Genomic DNA, 14667 nt, shown 5'->3' with positions numbered 1-14667 from the left:
TCAGAAGTGCGAGTCCCCAGACAGCCAAGGTTTTGTGGACATTGCTGGATCGAAAGGGGGCTAAGGTAAGAATTAGGTGGGGCTGCTGCACACAGGTTTTTTACCTTCATGCATAGAATGCATGAAGATTAAAAAGCTTGTGCCTTTACAACTCCTTTAACAAAGAATGTGCTATACTTAGAATGCAGTAGTCAGACGTAAAAAATGTAAAACACAGTGAGGGGAATTTATCAAAACTGGTGCAGTCAGAATCTGAAACAGCTTCTTTCTGATTGGTTGCCATATACAGGCAGTCTCCGAGTTACAAACGGGTTAGGGACTGTAGGTTTGTTTTTAAGTCAAATATTTTCGTAAGTTGGAACAGCATGCACAGAACGTCAGATACGTTGTTTTCCCATATTCCGCCGAAAAGTGGGCGTGCATGCGCAGAATGGCAGATACGTTGTTTTCTGATGTTCCGTCGAATGTGCCCGCCGTCGAAAAGTGGCCAGGCAGCCTCCTGTTCATAAGCAAGTCGGATGTTCTTAACTCGGGGACTCCCTGTACAGCTGTTCCAAATTCTGTCTGCTCTAGTTTAGATAAATTCCCCATAGGGCTCATTCAGACAGGCGCCGAGACAGGTCCTGTATGCTGAGCCACTTTTTGCTGCATCTGCACCCACCAGAGAGCTTCACCTATAGAAGCGGGTGCACAGATCCGAATGTCGACACTGCGTTTGGATACATGCATCCCTTCCTGTCTGCATCCCCACGTGGTACACAACCATCACACTGGTCATGGATGTATATGCTCCAAATGAATGAGGCCCAATTGTTGTCATGTGGACTGAATAGCACGAAAGAGGAGAAGTCAGGTAATTAAAAAAAGAAGTATGGGAATTTTATTTATGAATCATACTTACCTAGTCCTGTATCTCCCTTGTACCCCCCTAACCACAATTTCCTAGGTAATTGCCTATTCTGCACTAACCCCCCTAGTCCAGGGTCACCTTTGCACTCCCCTCCTAGTCCAAGGCCTCCTTTAAAGCCCACCCGAAGTTAAGAGCCTCCTCTGCACCCTGCTCTCCGAATCCAGGTCCTTTATCAACCCCACTTTTCAAGTCCAGGGCCTCCTCTACACCCCCCAGTCCAGGGCCTCCTGTGCACCCCCCAGTCCAGGGCCTCCTGTGCATCCCCAAAGTCCAGGATCTCTTCTGCACGCCCCCCCCCCAGGTCAGGGCCTCCTCTGCACCGCCCCCCTCTCAGCCCAGCGCCTTCACTGCAGCCCACGGCCCCCACTAAACCCCCCCCTCAGCCCAGGGTCTTCACTGCACCCCCCAGGTCATGGCCTCCTCTGCACCCCCCCTCAGCCCAGGGCCTTCAGTGCACCCCCCCCAGCCTGGGGCCTCCACTGAACCCTCCCTCAGCCCAGGGCCTTCACTGCACCCCCAGTCCAGGGCCTCCTCTGCACTGGGATGCCTTACGCAGAAAAGACATATGCTGTTTGGGCATGACTAGGAGGGAGACCAGCCTGTCCATTACACTTGATCGGGCAGCAGTGACACCCTGAGAGCAGCGGTTCCCAGTGCAGGTGGGGGTGGAACCCCCTGGCGGCACCCCCTAGATGCGTCACCAGGGAAAGCGCCCCCCCGTTTTGACCCTGAGAGGTGCGATAGTGACCTGCTCAAGTCTCTGGAGATTACCAGTCAGGGGCAGCAATGACTAAAGCTGGCTGTCTTTTTGACCCCAGATCTAAATATTTAAGAGATCCTGTCATGATTTTTGTCTATTACAAGGGATGTTAACATTCCTTGTAATAGGATTGTTTTTAATAAAGAACAGTGTCAAAAATAAACAGTAAAATAGGATTTATTTTTTCTTTATAAAAACGCACCCCGTCCCGCTGAGCTCACGTGCAGAAGCGAAAACATACATTAGCAGCACCCGCATATAAAAACGATGTTCAAACCACACATGTGAAGTATCGCCATGATAGAGCCAGAGCAATTAATTCTAGCCCCAGACCTCCTCTAACTCAAAACATGCCTGTAGGATTTTTTTTAAGCGTCGCCTATGGAGATTTTTAAGGGTAAAAGTTTGTCGCCATTCCACGAGCGAGCGCAATTTTGAAGCGTGACATGTTGGGTATCAATTTACTTGGCGTAACATCAAAAAATGGCGTAACGTTACTTTTTTATTTTTTTCATTCAAAAAAATAATATTTTTTTCCTAAAAAAGTGTGATTGCAAGACCACTGCGCAAATACAGTGTGACAGAAAGTATTGCAACGACCGCCGTTTTTTTCTCTATGGTGTTAGAAAAATTATATACAATGTTTGGGGGTTCCAAGTAATTTTCTAGCAAACAAATATGTTTTTAACTTGTAAACACCAAATCTCAGAAAGAGGCTCAGTCCTTAGGTGGTGATTATACAATGTCAGGAATACAGGCATGCATTAAGTAAATTAGCCAAAGACACACGGCTGCTCCTGAATTCAACTATATTTTACCATTTAATGCATTTAAAATAGCTGTGTAGTATCAGAATGAGGTCTTACCTTCTGCAGCCTTGATATGGTATCCTTTCTCCGTGCTGGGACACACAGCCAATAATTGCATTATCCGATCCAGAAGGCCATGTATCACCTCAAAGCCAGGGTTCTTATTGTAGTACACAGCACATAGGTGTCGGTGATTACGGGCTCCAACATCTAGGAGGAACAAATTCCATAATGAGTGCTTATTTGTTTTTTTAACAGAAACAGATTGGTACTGACATGTACTGGAAGCATAGGTTTCTTTTACATTGTGGTTCTAAGACACGTACTAAGTGTTATACAATTTTTTAATGCATGCATTAACAGAAATTGTTCCTTAAAGTGGATATTTACTGCATGTGAGCACCACAAAACCAAAAACACCATTTAATTTATTTTAGTATTCAAAGCAATTTTATGATAGATTACAGGGCCACTATGTAAATGATGTGTATGGATTATTTTTGTAGAACAAGAAGATCATTTAGTGTCAGTTTAAGTACTGGCATCAAGTTTTTAGATGAATTCACCACATGTCCACTGAGATTTAGCCAACTATTGTCTACACGATAATGCTGATTTTACATGGATCTCAAAGCTAGCTTTCACTAGACATGCATATACACAGTTAAGTAAATGAGAGCTAATTTTCCAATGAGCTGTATCCCATGACAAGGACTTAGCTAAGGAGCCGTTTCAACCTGCCCAATGTCAGACATTTAGAAGACATCTGTGGTACAATATTAAATCAATGCAGGAAAATATACGGCTTTGAATCCTTTCTGTACATTAGGTGGATAAAAACAAAAAACACGATGTCAGAGAACACACTATGGTGTGAACAGCAGCAACCAACCAGTTTAGAATTTTCTATCTCAAAGATTCAAAAATGTTGCCAATTGTCTACATTCTGATTTGAAACACATTCCAACGTGAAAACACAAGCATTGATGTAAGGCTCCGTTCACACCGCTGCGATGGGAGAACCCTGCAAACCCAGTGTGGGTTCCCGCATCGCATACAACTCACAGGCAGTTCACACTGCCCTATGGGAACTGCTGGGAGTGTCAATACAAAGTTAAAGCGGTGGTTCACCCTCCATAGCAACATTTTAGCATAAAATTAGGCATAGTAGCGCGAGCTACAGTATGCCTGTCCTGATTTTTTTCGCCCGGTACTCACAGTGCAATCCTGTATAGAAGATTCCGACTCCCCGCGGGGAATGGGCGTTCCTATCCAGACGGAGGATGATTGACGGCCGGCTCTGGCACGTCACGCTCCCCGAAGACAGCCGGAGTAGGTCTTGGCTCTTCACGGCGCTATACGGCACCTGCGCACAGACTATGTGCAGGCGCCGTGAAGAGCCAAGCCTATTTTGGCTATTTCCGGAGAAGCGTGACGTGCCAGAGTCGGCCGTCAATCACCTTCCATCTGGATAGGAACGCCCATTCCCCGCGGGGAGTCGGAATCTTCTATAGAGGATTGCACTGTGAGTACCGGGCGAAAAAAAATCAAGACAGGCATACTGTAGCTCACGCTACTATGCCTAATTTTATGCTAGAAGAAAAAAAAAAAATGTTTTTGTTTATAGGGTGAACCCCTGCTTTAATGACACCTCCAGATTGGTTTGCATATCGCAGTGTGAACTGTCAATTCGGACAGAAATCGGATCGCATGTGAACACCCATGCAATCCGATCCTGGTGTGGACCAAAAAAGGGTCCCGACAGAGTTTGCTCCAAGTATGATGCCAATTCAGCCATACAAGCTGTATGGCTGAATTCACATGGCACAGATATCGCATGTGATTTGCACCGCAGTGCGGTGCAAATCACATGCACTGTGACATCACTGCAGTGGAAACTGGCCCTTAATCTTGTAAAAGATTCGCCCTAGATGTGAAGTTTCTATGCCTATTCATGTAATATGTGCATCTTTGTACGAGAAGGAAATACAGGTTAATGTGTACTGAGTCTCTGACATTTAAATATCAAGCATAAAGCAGATTGGCCAACAGTACAGATGATTATTATTACTCTAAAAAGCTTGAAGCAGCCATAGAAGAAAGACAGTTGTTCCTTTATCTGATGATGACCCCCTCATCAGTTACCTATTAGGTGATGGATCTTGGGAAAAAATTGATTAGCCAATGTTCCATATTTCCAGCCAATTGCCGTTTACTAGAAATAACCTGGCAACAGATAAGTTTGCCCAAATATTCCCCATCCATCTATGAATCATTACCACCATATATCTGACCAGCCTTTAACATCTATAGTTACCTTTACACCCAGTACAATGTATAAGTGGATTATAAAGCATAACTGTGCATGTAAAGGATATATAGAAAGGCTTGACAAGTGGCAAGCAGTGAGATGAAGACAAAGAGAAGAGGATTATATGAGAATGGCATACAACGGTAGACAAACAAGATAAGGAAAATCACAAATGAGCTGCAGACTTGGTCTTTGTAGAAGTAAGGAAAGAAATTGGTAACAGACCCCAGAAAGCCGCAACCCAGCTGTACATTGTCAAGCTTCAAAAGGTCTGTATCTCAAGCGTACCCAACATGTCCGGAGTATGGGGGCCCAAAGCGCTTCTTATGTTCATGCAGCAAGCCGTGCACTTCAGTGAACTATTCATACACTCTGCATGTTTGTATACAAAGGGGCTGATTTACAAAGACTGGTGCAGAGAATACTGGAGCCAAACTATAGCAGTTACCCAAGGGAATTCGTGGCTTCCCTTTTAATCAAAGTGCTCTGATTAAGTTCTGAATAAGAACTTATACGCATTGAGGGAATTCATTTTTTTTAATGATTTATGTAAAAGAACAATTGCTTTGGAGAGAATCGATCCAGTCTAGTTTTCAAGTATATGACTTTAGTTTAATAAAATTGTGACTGGTTGCTGTGGGCTGCTTCATCTTGGATATAATTACTGCTCTCTGCAAGCTTACAAGCACAGTCCATGCCCCTGTGTGAATAGGATTCATCTTATGTTACGTTGCCCCCTGGTGGTGAACAGTAAAAAGCTCAGGAACTTTTACCATGACCAAATGGGGTCACCCCATTCATTCCATTGTGTTTAGGCTCACTATACCACGCTTAAAAACTGCACCAAAAGCAAGGTAATGGTGCATGAAGGAACTTACAAAAGGCGTGTAGGCTGCTCGATCATATGCAGCTGCACAAATGTGCACAACCACATCCCTTTTCTCTTTCCCCTTGGAAAATAACACAGAAAATGTTTGTAAATACGCACTTCAACTCATCTAAAACACATGGATTTAAGTGCACAACATTGAATTTTAAGGGAGAGCGTCTTTTTCAGTATTTTTTGGACTATACAACACTTAAAATCCAAAAAATGAAATTTAAATTCTAAGTTGTGACAGAAAACCAGACATATAAGATAATTAGAGTCTTTAAGTACCCATAGATTAACAAAAAGCCAAGTAAGACAGCAATGTCATGGAGGGTGCTGCCCTCTCCCTGTCATTACAGGAATAGCAGAGAAATAAAATTCGCAAACAAAACAAAATGATTTAATCTGGAGACTTTATAAGCAATTTAGTTGTTTCCCTTTCACAAATATCAGCCTACAGGCAACTGTCCCAGCTGTAGAAATTATTTTATTTTTAGAAAACAAAAGTAGAGAGTTTTTTTGTGGAAAGAGAGAGAAAAGAAAAATAAAGACTAAAACACACAAAGTCCTGATTTTAGTTCAGTTTTTTTTTTTTTTTTATGTCACATTCACTTTCCTAACTATATAGAAATGTGGAAGGAAATTGTGCATTGGCATGTACTGCTGTATATTGTCCAATCAGCTTTATAGAAAGGGACATTTTAGAAAATGTCAACTGAGGACAGAGATTATAGTTATTTCTTATGCAAAAAATTAAAAATGCAACTATCACAGAAAGAAAGGTGGGAGCTAAAGACAGCAGATGGGGAGATGCAGAACTAGATTGACCACATGGTACAGGCAGTGAGTATCGTGGACAGCCCAGCTTTAAGGAGGAAGTAAACCATCTAGAAATGTTCTTAAGAAAAAAACCTGCAAGAGAAAGGCATAATGAGCTAGTATGCATAGCATGCATACTAGCTCATTATGAATGACTTACCTGAGATCAAAGGCGCTCCTCGTTCCCCTCCTCGGCCGCTGCCATTTCTCCTCCGAGTGCCTTCTGTGCATCGCCGCTCCGGCGCTGTGACTGGCCGAAATGGCGATTACGTCACTCCCGCGCATGACCGGCAGATTCCATTCAAGACCCGGCACACTCAGTGCGCCTGCACCGATGTCTATGGCGCGCATGTGCCGTAGACAGCGGTGCATTTTTTTGGGCAAATATCTCTTAAACGGTGTAGGTTTAGGAGATATTGCAAACACCTACAGGTAAGCCTTAATCTAGGCTTACCTGAAGGTAAAACATGTCAGAGAGGGTTTACAACCACTTTAAAGTGTCACTAAACTGCTTCATAAAACACTATCAATAAATAGTATATTACATGCTGTTCATACTCCGTCACTATGAGATAAATTTTCTGTATTCTGAAACAAAAACAAAAAAAAACTGGTTGTGCCTGCTGTTTTCTATCTCCCCCTTCTGTCCATGTCTCCAATTCAGCTAGTGATTTTGCAGAGCAGTGTTGGCAGCTTTGCACATGCTCCGTTTTCATTGAGTTTCTATGCTGAACATTTCCTCCCCATCACATCTCAGCAGCCCATGTAACCATAGAGTCACACATGTGGGCATATACAAAATGGTAAATGACAGTCCACACCCCCCCCCCCCCCTCCTCCATGTCCACTAACCAGCTAAACACAATGGGGTGGGATATTACATGTAGATTAACAGAGGCTTCACCTCCCTCTTATTCTAAGACACAGGCTGGAGGGACATAAAACAGCCTGTGACTGGCAGAAATCCCCCCACACCAAGTTATTTCCACAAAATAATAAAGATTTCAATGCAAAGATATATTTGTATGACAATTTAAAAATATTTATGAATATTTTTTTTTCTGTACTCCAAAATTCCTTTTTTTTTTTTTTTTTGATTATGTGACCAGCAAAAAAAATCGACTAGAAGCTCCTCCTGCTTATGTTTCCCTGCAGACAGGCTGGGAAAGAGCTTGGTCATCTGACAGCTGTATATCGATTAGGAAAAAGGGTACTTGAGGTTTTCCATTATTAATTAATTACAGTGCCATCATTCATATACAGAAAAAAGAAGGGACAAGGTCAATTAAACAGTGCGTGTTTGGCATCAGTTTAACCATCTGCCCTTACTCATTTTGTCCATTCATTTCGAGGAAAAAATTCAGCACTGGAGGCCTCCTTCGAGGATACAGGGTTGCTAACAAGCTATCTGTAGCTCAGGTAACATGTAGGCAACTCCACTTTCTCTGAAGGGCTTGTTTACAATTTGGATTAGCAGCAAGGATGGGAAGTGTTATCATAATTTTAATTATCTGGACATAGACTGGGCGGAGGGAACCACGCATTCATCTAAGGCTCGCCAGTTCCTAAATGTCTTGCAGGACAAATTTATGGGTCAGATGGTAGAAGCACCTACTAGAAACAAGGCATTAATAGATCTACTGATTACCAACAATACAGACCTGATCACGGATGTGGAAATACAGGGCAAACAGCGATCACAGGTCAACTGGCTTCAGTATAAAAATAACACAAATAGTAAACACAAGGGGAACACCAAGACACTGAATTTCAAAAGAGCCAACGTCCCTAAACTACAAATTTTGCTAGAAGATATAAATTGGGATAAAATCTTCGAGGCAAAGAACATGGAGGAGAGATGTGTTTGCTTTAAGAACATATTTAATAAGGGCATTAGCCAGTGCATCCCATTGGGAAATAAATTTAAAAGGAGCGAACAAAAGTCCTGGATGGCTTGACTCCAATGTAAAAATGCATATAAAAGCAAAGAAGACAGCCTTCAAAAATACAAGGCTTAGGGATCATCATCAGCATTCAGACTTTATAAAGAATGGAAGATATGTTAGTGTGCAATTAGGGTGGCTTAGATGGAAAACGAAAGACACATAGCTGAGGAGAGCACAAGAAGCTCTGTATATAAACAGTAAAATAAAGGAAGACAGACCATATTGGCCCCATAAAGAATGAGTAAGGACATCTGGTTACAAAGGATTGGGAGATGCTGAAGGTATTGAATTTATTCTTCTCCTCAGTCTTCACCAAGGAATTGGGGGACTTCAGTAACCAAAACTGCACTGTTTGTCCTCATGACACATCACAGGAAACACACTCGTGGCTAAAAGAGGACAGAATTAGAAATAGACTTGGGAAACTTCACATTAATAAATCACCGGGACCAGATGGCTTGAACCCGAGGGTACCTAGGAAAATCAGTCAAATAATTGCCAGAACATTGTTCCTAATTATTACTGACAGTCTACTGACTGGAATGGTACCAGCTGATTGGAGAAAAGCCAATGTAGCTCCAATATTTAAAAAAGGGCCAAAATACATCCCTGGGAATTACAGACCAGTTAGCCTAACATCACTAGTATGTAAGCTCTTGAAAGGGATGATAATAGACTATATATATGATTTTAGTAATGAAAACAGTATCATTAGCAGTAATCAGCATGGATTCATGAAGAATCGTTTTTGCCAAACCAATCTATTAGCCTTCTATGAGGTGAGCTGCCACCTAGATAAAGGAAGGCATGTAGACGTGGTGTATCTAGACTTTGCAAAAGCATTTGACACAGTTCCCCATAAACGTTTACTGTACACAGTAAGGTCCGTTGACATGGACCATATTGTGAGTACATGGATTGAAAACTGGCTACAAGGGGCAAGTTCAGAGGGTAGTGATAAATGGGAAATACTCTGAATGGTCAGGGGTGGAAAGTGGGGTGCCCCAGGGTTCTTTGCTGAGACCAATCCTGTTTAATTTGTTCATAAACGACCTGGAGGATGGGGTAAACAGCTCAATCTCTGTATTTGCAGACAATGCTAAGCAGGGCAATAACTTCTCCGCAGGATGTGGAAACCTTGCAAGAAAGATCTGAACAAATTAATGGGGTGGGCAATTACATGGCAAATGAGATTTAATGTAGACAAATTAAAAAATTATGCATTTGGGTGGAAAAAATATGAATGAAATCTACTCACTAGATTACTACCTCTGGGGTAATCTAGAATGGAAAATGACCTGGAGGACCTAGTAGATAATAGACTCAGCAATAGCATGCAATGCCAGGCTGCTTCTAACAAAACAAACAGACTATTGGCATGCATTAAAAAGGGGATTAACTCCAGAGATTAATTTATAATTCTCCCACTACAAGACTCTGGTCCGGCCTCACCTGGAGTATGTCCTCACCTGGAGTATGTCATCCAGTTCAGGGCACCAGTCCTGAGGAAGGATGTACTGAAAATGGAGTGAGTACAAAGAAGGGCAACAAAGCTAATAAAGGGTCTGGAGAATATTAGTTATGAGGAAAGGTTGCGAGCACTGAACGTATTCTCCCTGGAGAAGAGACGCTTCAGAGGGGATATGATTTAAATTTACAAATACCGTACTGGTGCCTCCACAATAGGGATAAAACTTTTTTTGCGGAAGGGAGTGTAACAAAACACGTGGCCACTCACTAAAATTAGAAGAAAAGAGGTTAAACCCTAAACTGCATAGAGGGTTCTTTACTGTAAGAGGAGAAAGGATGTAGAATTCCCTTCCACAGGCGGTGGTTTCAGCGGGTGGCATTGATAGTTTAAAAAAACTATTAGCTAAGCACCTGAACGACCGCAATATACAGGGATATACAATGTAATATTGACCTATAAGGATGGACTTGTCTTTTTTTCAACCTCACCTACTATGTAACATGTACGCATTACTACAACACACCATACACACCTCCACAACACATCCATGTTGCGGAATTTTTTTTTTTTCATCTATTAAAACTCATTCTGAATTAGCTGCATAACAGCATGCCACAATGTGCCTCAATGTATGAAAAAACATGTGTTACAATGCAGTGTGTGAATGGGCACCTAGGTTCAAAATGTAAAATATTTTAGTTTTTACATGGTATTTCAGTTATTTCTAAACTATGTCTATTAATCTGTACGATCTTATAGTTTGCTAGTTCACTTTGTGAAGATTCCACTGCATTTACTTCAATGAAGTCTGTCACATGTATTACTATGCCCTGTGAGTAGACACTGCTGTGTCATAGAATTCACAAAACCTGCCTTCTGAACTACAGAGGTGATAAGAGAAGGAGTTTCAGGAGGCGAAGTCAATACAGGAATCACAGCTTGCAGGCAGCAAAGTACCGTGGGATATGTAGTCCTTAAAATTGAAGATAAGCAGCAGAGGAGAAACTGCAAAACATTCAAGGAATCCAGGAAGTTGTGAAAATAGATGGCCAGCAGACAGGCAGCACTCACAACATGAAAGGAGCTTTTTCAAGTAACCTTATGATGGAGTGACAATCATATCTATTGTTTGTATTTATATTAGAATGCTGGTGTAAGGCATAAAGGTACATAAATATCAATAATGGTGGTGATGAAATGGATGTGGCCAGTATAAAAGGGTGTCATAATATAAAATAACAAGATCTCTCTGTCTTGGGGTAGAAGATAGTAGATTGATGTTTACCTTTAGAGGGGTCCTTCGTTATCACATCTGAGATCTCAAACAGTTTCAAAGGGAGCGGCATTTTGCGATTTGCAGCAATGGTTTTCAGTAAGCCTGGGAGTAAGGTTGTACGTGCCACCTAATCAATCACGATGCAAGATTAGATTAGAAAGTTGTTACATGATTGAACACATAATAGAATGCCACAGAGCAATTTACAAGGTTGCCCTCACTTTTCAGACATAGCAGTAAAAATGTTTAAATAAAATAAGTTACCCAATTTATCGTTTTATTACATCCCGACCCTGGCAAGAAGAAATTAATTAGGGTTTGTTCACACTTGTTTGGAGATGACCTTTTCTGTAGTGGCACAGGCAAACAGAAAACAATTATTTACTATGTGCCCTGCTTACATTGAAAAGCAGGTGCAGAAAGGTGCAGGATGTCTGCATTTTTCTGCATCGCAGCAGAGCCCCCATCTGTGCATCTCTATGTACTGCAGTTGAGCTCCAGTACACAGAAATTAATGTCTCTGTGACATTTTAATAAAAAAAAAAAAAAAAGGAAAAACAGTGCCTTGTTGTAAAAAAACACAAGCCACCACAATTGTCTTGTTTTTTTTGTACAGGTAGATGGAAGTACCTTAACAAGGAAAACAACTTACTGTAGATTCAAACATGCTGGGGGACAAGCTAGATCTATATTCAGACAAAAAAAAAAAAAAAGTTAAAAGGAAAAAAAAAAAAATAAAAATAAACTGGGCAGACTCGATGGACCACTTTTTTTTTTTTTCTGCCATCACTCTTCTATATTTCTGAAGTTACTGCCAGCATTAGAAGTAAGCAGTCGCTTGCACATTGTAATCAGTGCTTCAGGGTTATGCAGTTTTCCTCTTTTCATTACTAGTAGTCTTGTAACTCTTTCATTCGAAGTATAGGGCAATACCTATAGGGTTACTGGGAAATCTGCAACTCCTAAATGTTCACTGCAGTCTCCTCTGGAAATCTATAACCCAAGACCCTTATACGCAACAAAGTGAAGAAGGGCATGCAGCCACAGAGTGTAAACTAAGCCAATATTGTGCTTAGCCACCTGTGTGCATTAATCCATTCTGCTTAATATCAGTTTGTTCTTTGGTGCGCAATGTGCAGGATCCAATGGATGTAGATTGGACCCTAGTTTACATTAAAACTGCTCCAGGAGAAGTTAAAGATAAATCGGTTCACAGCCAAGAGCAGGCCTTTTTTTTTTTATTATATTTATGTATTTGGTGTATATTATAAATGCAGGGCTTACTTTGTAGTAGTTGTGTTTCACTCCTCCTTACAGGATGCAAGTAAGTCATGAACTAAAAGAAAACAAAGCACCCCATCTTATCTTAATCTTAGTTAAACAGCATAACTGCCCAGAGAGCTCCCTCTGGTGGCCAAGCTAAAAATATTTTAAGCAGAACTGCAATCCCAATGTTAAGTAGGCGTGTATTGTAATATAGACTCCATATGAAATCTCTTCCTCTGCCTGCCAGCTCCTCTTCTTCAAAATGTAGACTGAGCCACACATGCCTGGCATAGTGTAAAATCTCAGCTTTCCTTATAGACAGAAAGAATTAACTTTCATGTGCAGGAGTACCGTTATCTCAGACCACCCAATCACAATGGTTGAAGATGCTGAATCTGAGAAAAATTGAGTGAAAATGTTTCCAGGGGAGTCAACGGATGCTCCCTTGCTGGCAACTGTGTCACCTTCCTGGTGTGTTGGAATCTTGCACCTTCCATAGCACTGTGGTATCTCCTGCTGGTCCCTATGTCACTACAGGACATAGAAGCGACATACGGGCCATGAGACGGAGCCACAGCACAGCATCTGACCCTTTTTTACCACAATACAGTGCCTTGAAAAAGTATTTATACCCCTTGAAACTTTCCACATTTATGTCATGTTATGCCCAAAAACTGGTATTTTATTGGGTTTTTATGTGATAGACAAACACAAAGTGGCACGTAATTGTGAAGTTGAAAGAAAATGATAAATGGTTTTCATTTTTTTTTTACAAATAAATATGTGATAAGTGTGGCGTGCATTTGTATTCAGGCCCTTTTACTCCGATACCCCTAACTAAAATCTAGTAGAACCAATTGCCTTCAGAAGTCACTTAATTAGTAAATAGAGTCCACTTGTGTATAATTTAATCTCAGTATAAATACAGCTGTTCTGTGAAGCCCTCTGAGGTCTGTTATACAACCTTGGTGAACAAACAGCCTTGCAGCTGTAATTGTGAAAGGTGGTTCTACAAAGTATTGAGTCAGGGGGGCTGAATACAAATGCACACCACACTTTTCAGATATTATTTTGTAAAAAAAAAAAATTGAAAATCATTTATCACTTTCCTTCCACTTTACAATTACCGTATTTATCGGCGTATATCGTGCACTATTTTCCCCTTAAAATAAGGGGGAAATCGTGGGTGCGCGATATACGCCGATAGCCGCTTCCCGCGCTCAGTTTGAAATCCTGCGCCGACATATACAGAGTGCAGTACACTCGGGTACATTCGGCCAGGCTCGGCTTCGCGCGTGCTCACGCATAAACGTCACAGAGCGTGAGCGCGAGCTAAGCCGAGCCTTGCCAAATGTACTGCACTCGGTATATGTCGGCGGAGGCGTTCGAACTGAGCGCAGGAAGCGGGGACTCGACGTGAGGCGCGCGCTGGAGAAGCCGGGAGGACACCATAGAGGCCGCAGACGGACGCCGGACCGAACGATGGACGCTGGGAAGACACCAAAACTGTAAGTAATAAAATCATATAACTTTTTTTTTACAGGAATTTCGGGGGCAACATTAGGGGTGCGCGGTATACGCGGGAGCGCGTTATACCGCGATAAATACGGTATGTGCCACTTTGTGTTGGTCTCTCACATAAAATCTCAATACAATTTATGTTTTTGGTTGTAGCATGACAAAATGTAGAAAATTTCAAGGGGTGTGAATACTTTTAGGCACTGTAAATACCCAAAATGTTTAACATTTTCACTTTCAGTCTAAAATTATATTTAAAAACTGACTGTACCCATAAAAAAGCACCACAATCTAGATCAGTGTTCCTTAAAGCGGGGGTTCACCCTTAGAGGGCACTTTCCCCCCTTAGATGGATGCTCGTTTTTACTAGGGGAATCGGCTATTTATTTTAAAATATGTGCTGTACTTACCCGCTTACGAGATGCATCCTCTCCGTCGCTTCCGGGTATGGGCTGCGGGAATGGGCGTTCCTTCTTGAGTGACAGTCTTCCGAGAGGCTTCCGACGGTCGCATCCATCGCGTCACGATTTTCCGAAAGAAGCCGAACGTCGGTGCGCAGGCGCAGTATAGAGCCGCACCGACGTTCGGCTTCTTTCGGCTACGAGTGACGCGACGGATGCGACCGTCGGAAGCCTCTCGGAAGGCTGTCACTCAAGAAGGAACGCCCGCTCCCGAAGACCCATACCCGGAAGCGACGGAAGAAGATGCAA

The 14667-nt window shown here is 42.1% G+C and overlaps 1 protein-coding gene across 1 annotated transcript in view; it reads right to left on the bottom strand.

Moving 5' to 3' along the window:
• FARSB (phenylalanyl-tRNA synthetase subunit beta) overlaps positions 1–14667 on the bottom strand; it is a 78752-nt gene that overhangs the window by 27200 nt on the left and 36885 nt on the right. Inside the window, exons 15-16 of the mRNA XM_040349038.1 lie at positions 11183–11300; positions 2537–2689 (exon numbers count right to left, since the gene is read on the bottom strand). Coding sequence (XP_040204972.1) covers positions 2537–2689; positions 11183–11300 — 271 coding nt within the window. The remainder of the gene's footprint in view (positions 1–2536; positions 2690–11182; positions 11301–14667) is intronic.

Source organism: Rana temporaria, chromosome 4 (genome assembly GCF_905171775.1).
Source record: "Rana temporaria chromosome 4, aRanTem1.1, whole genome shotgun sequence".
NCBI classification, from domain to species: Eukaryota; Metazoa; Chordata; class Amphibia; order Anura; family Ranidae; genus Rana; species Rana temporaria.
This window is presented reverse-complemented; position numbering and strand designations above follow the sequence as displayed.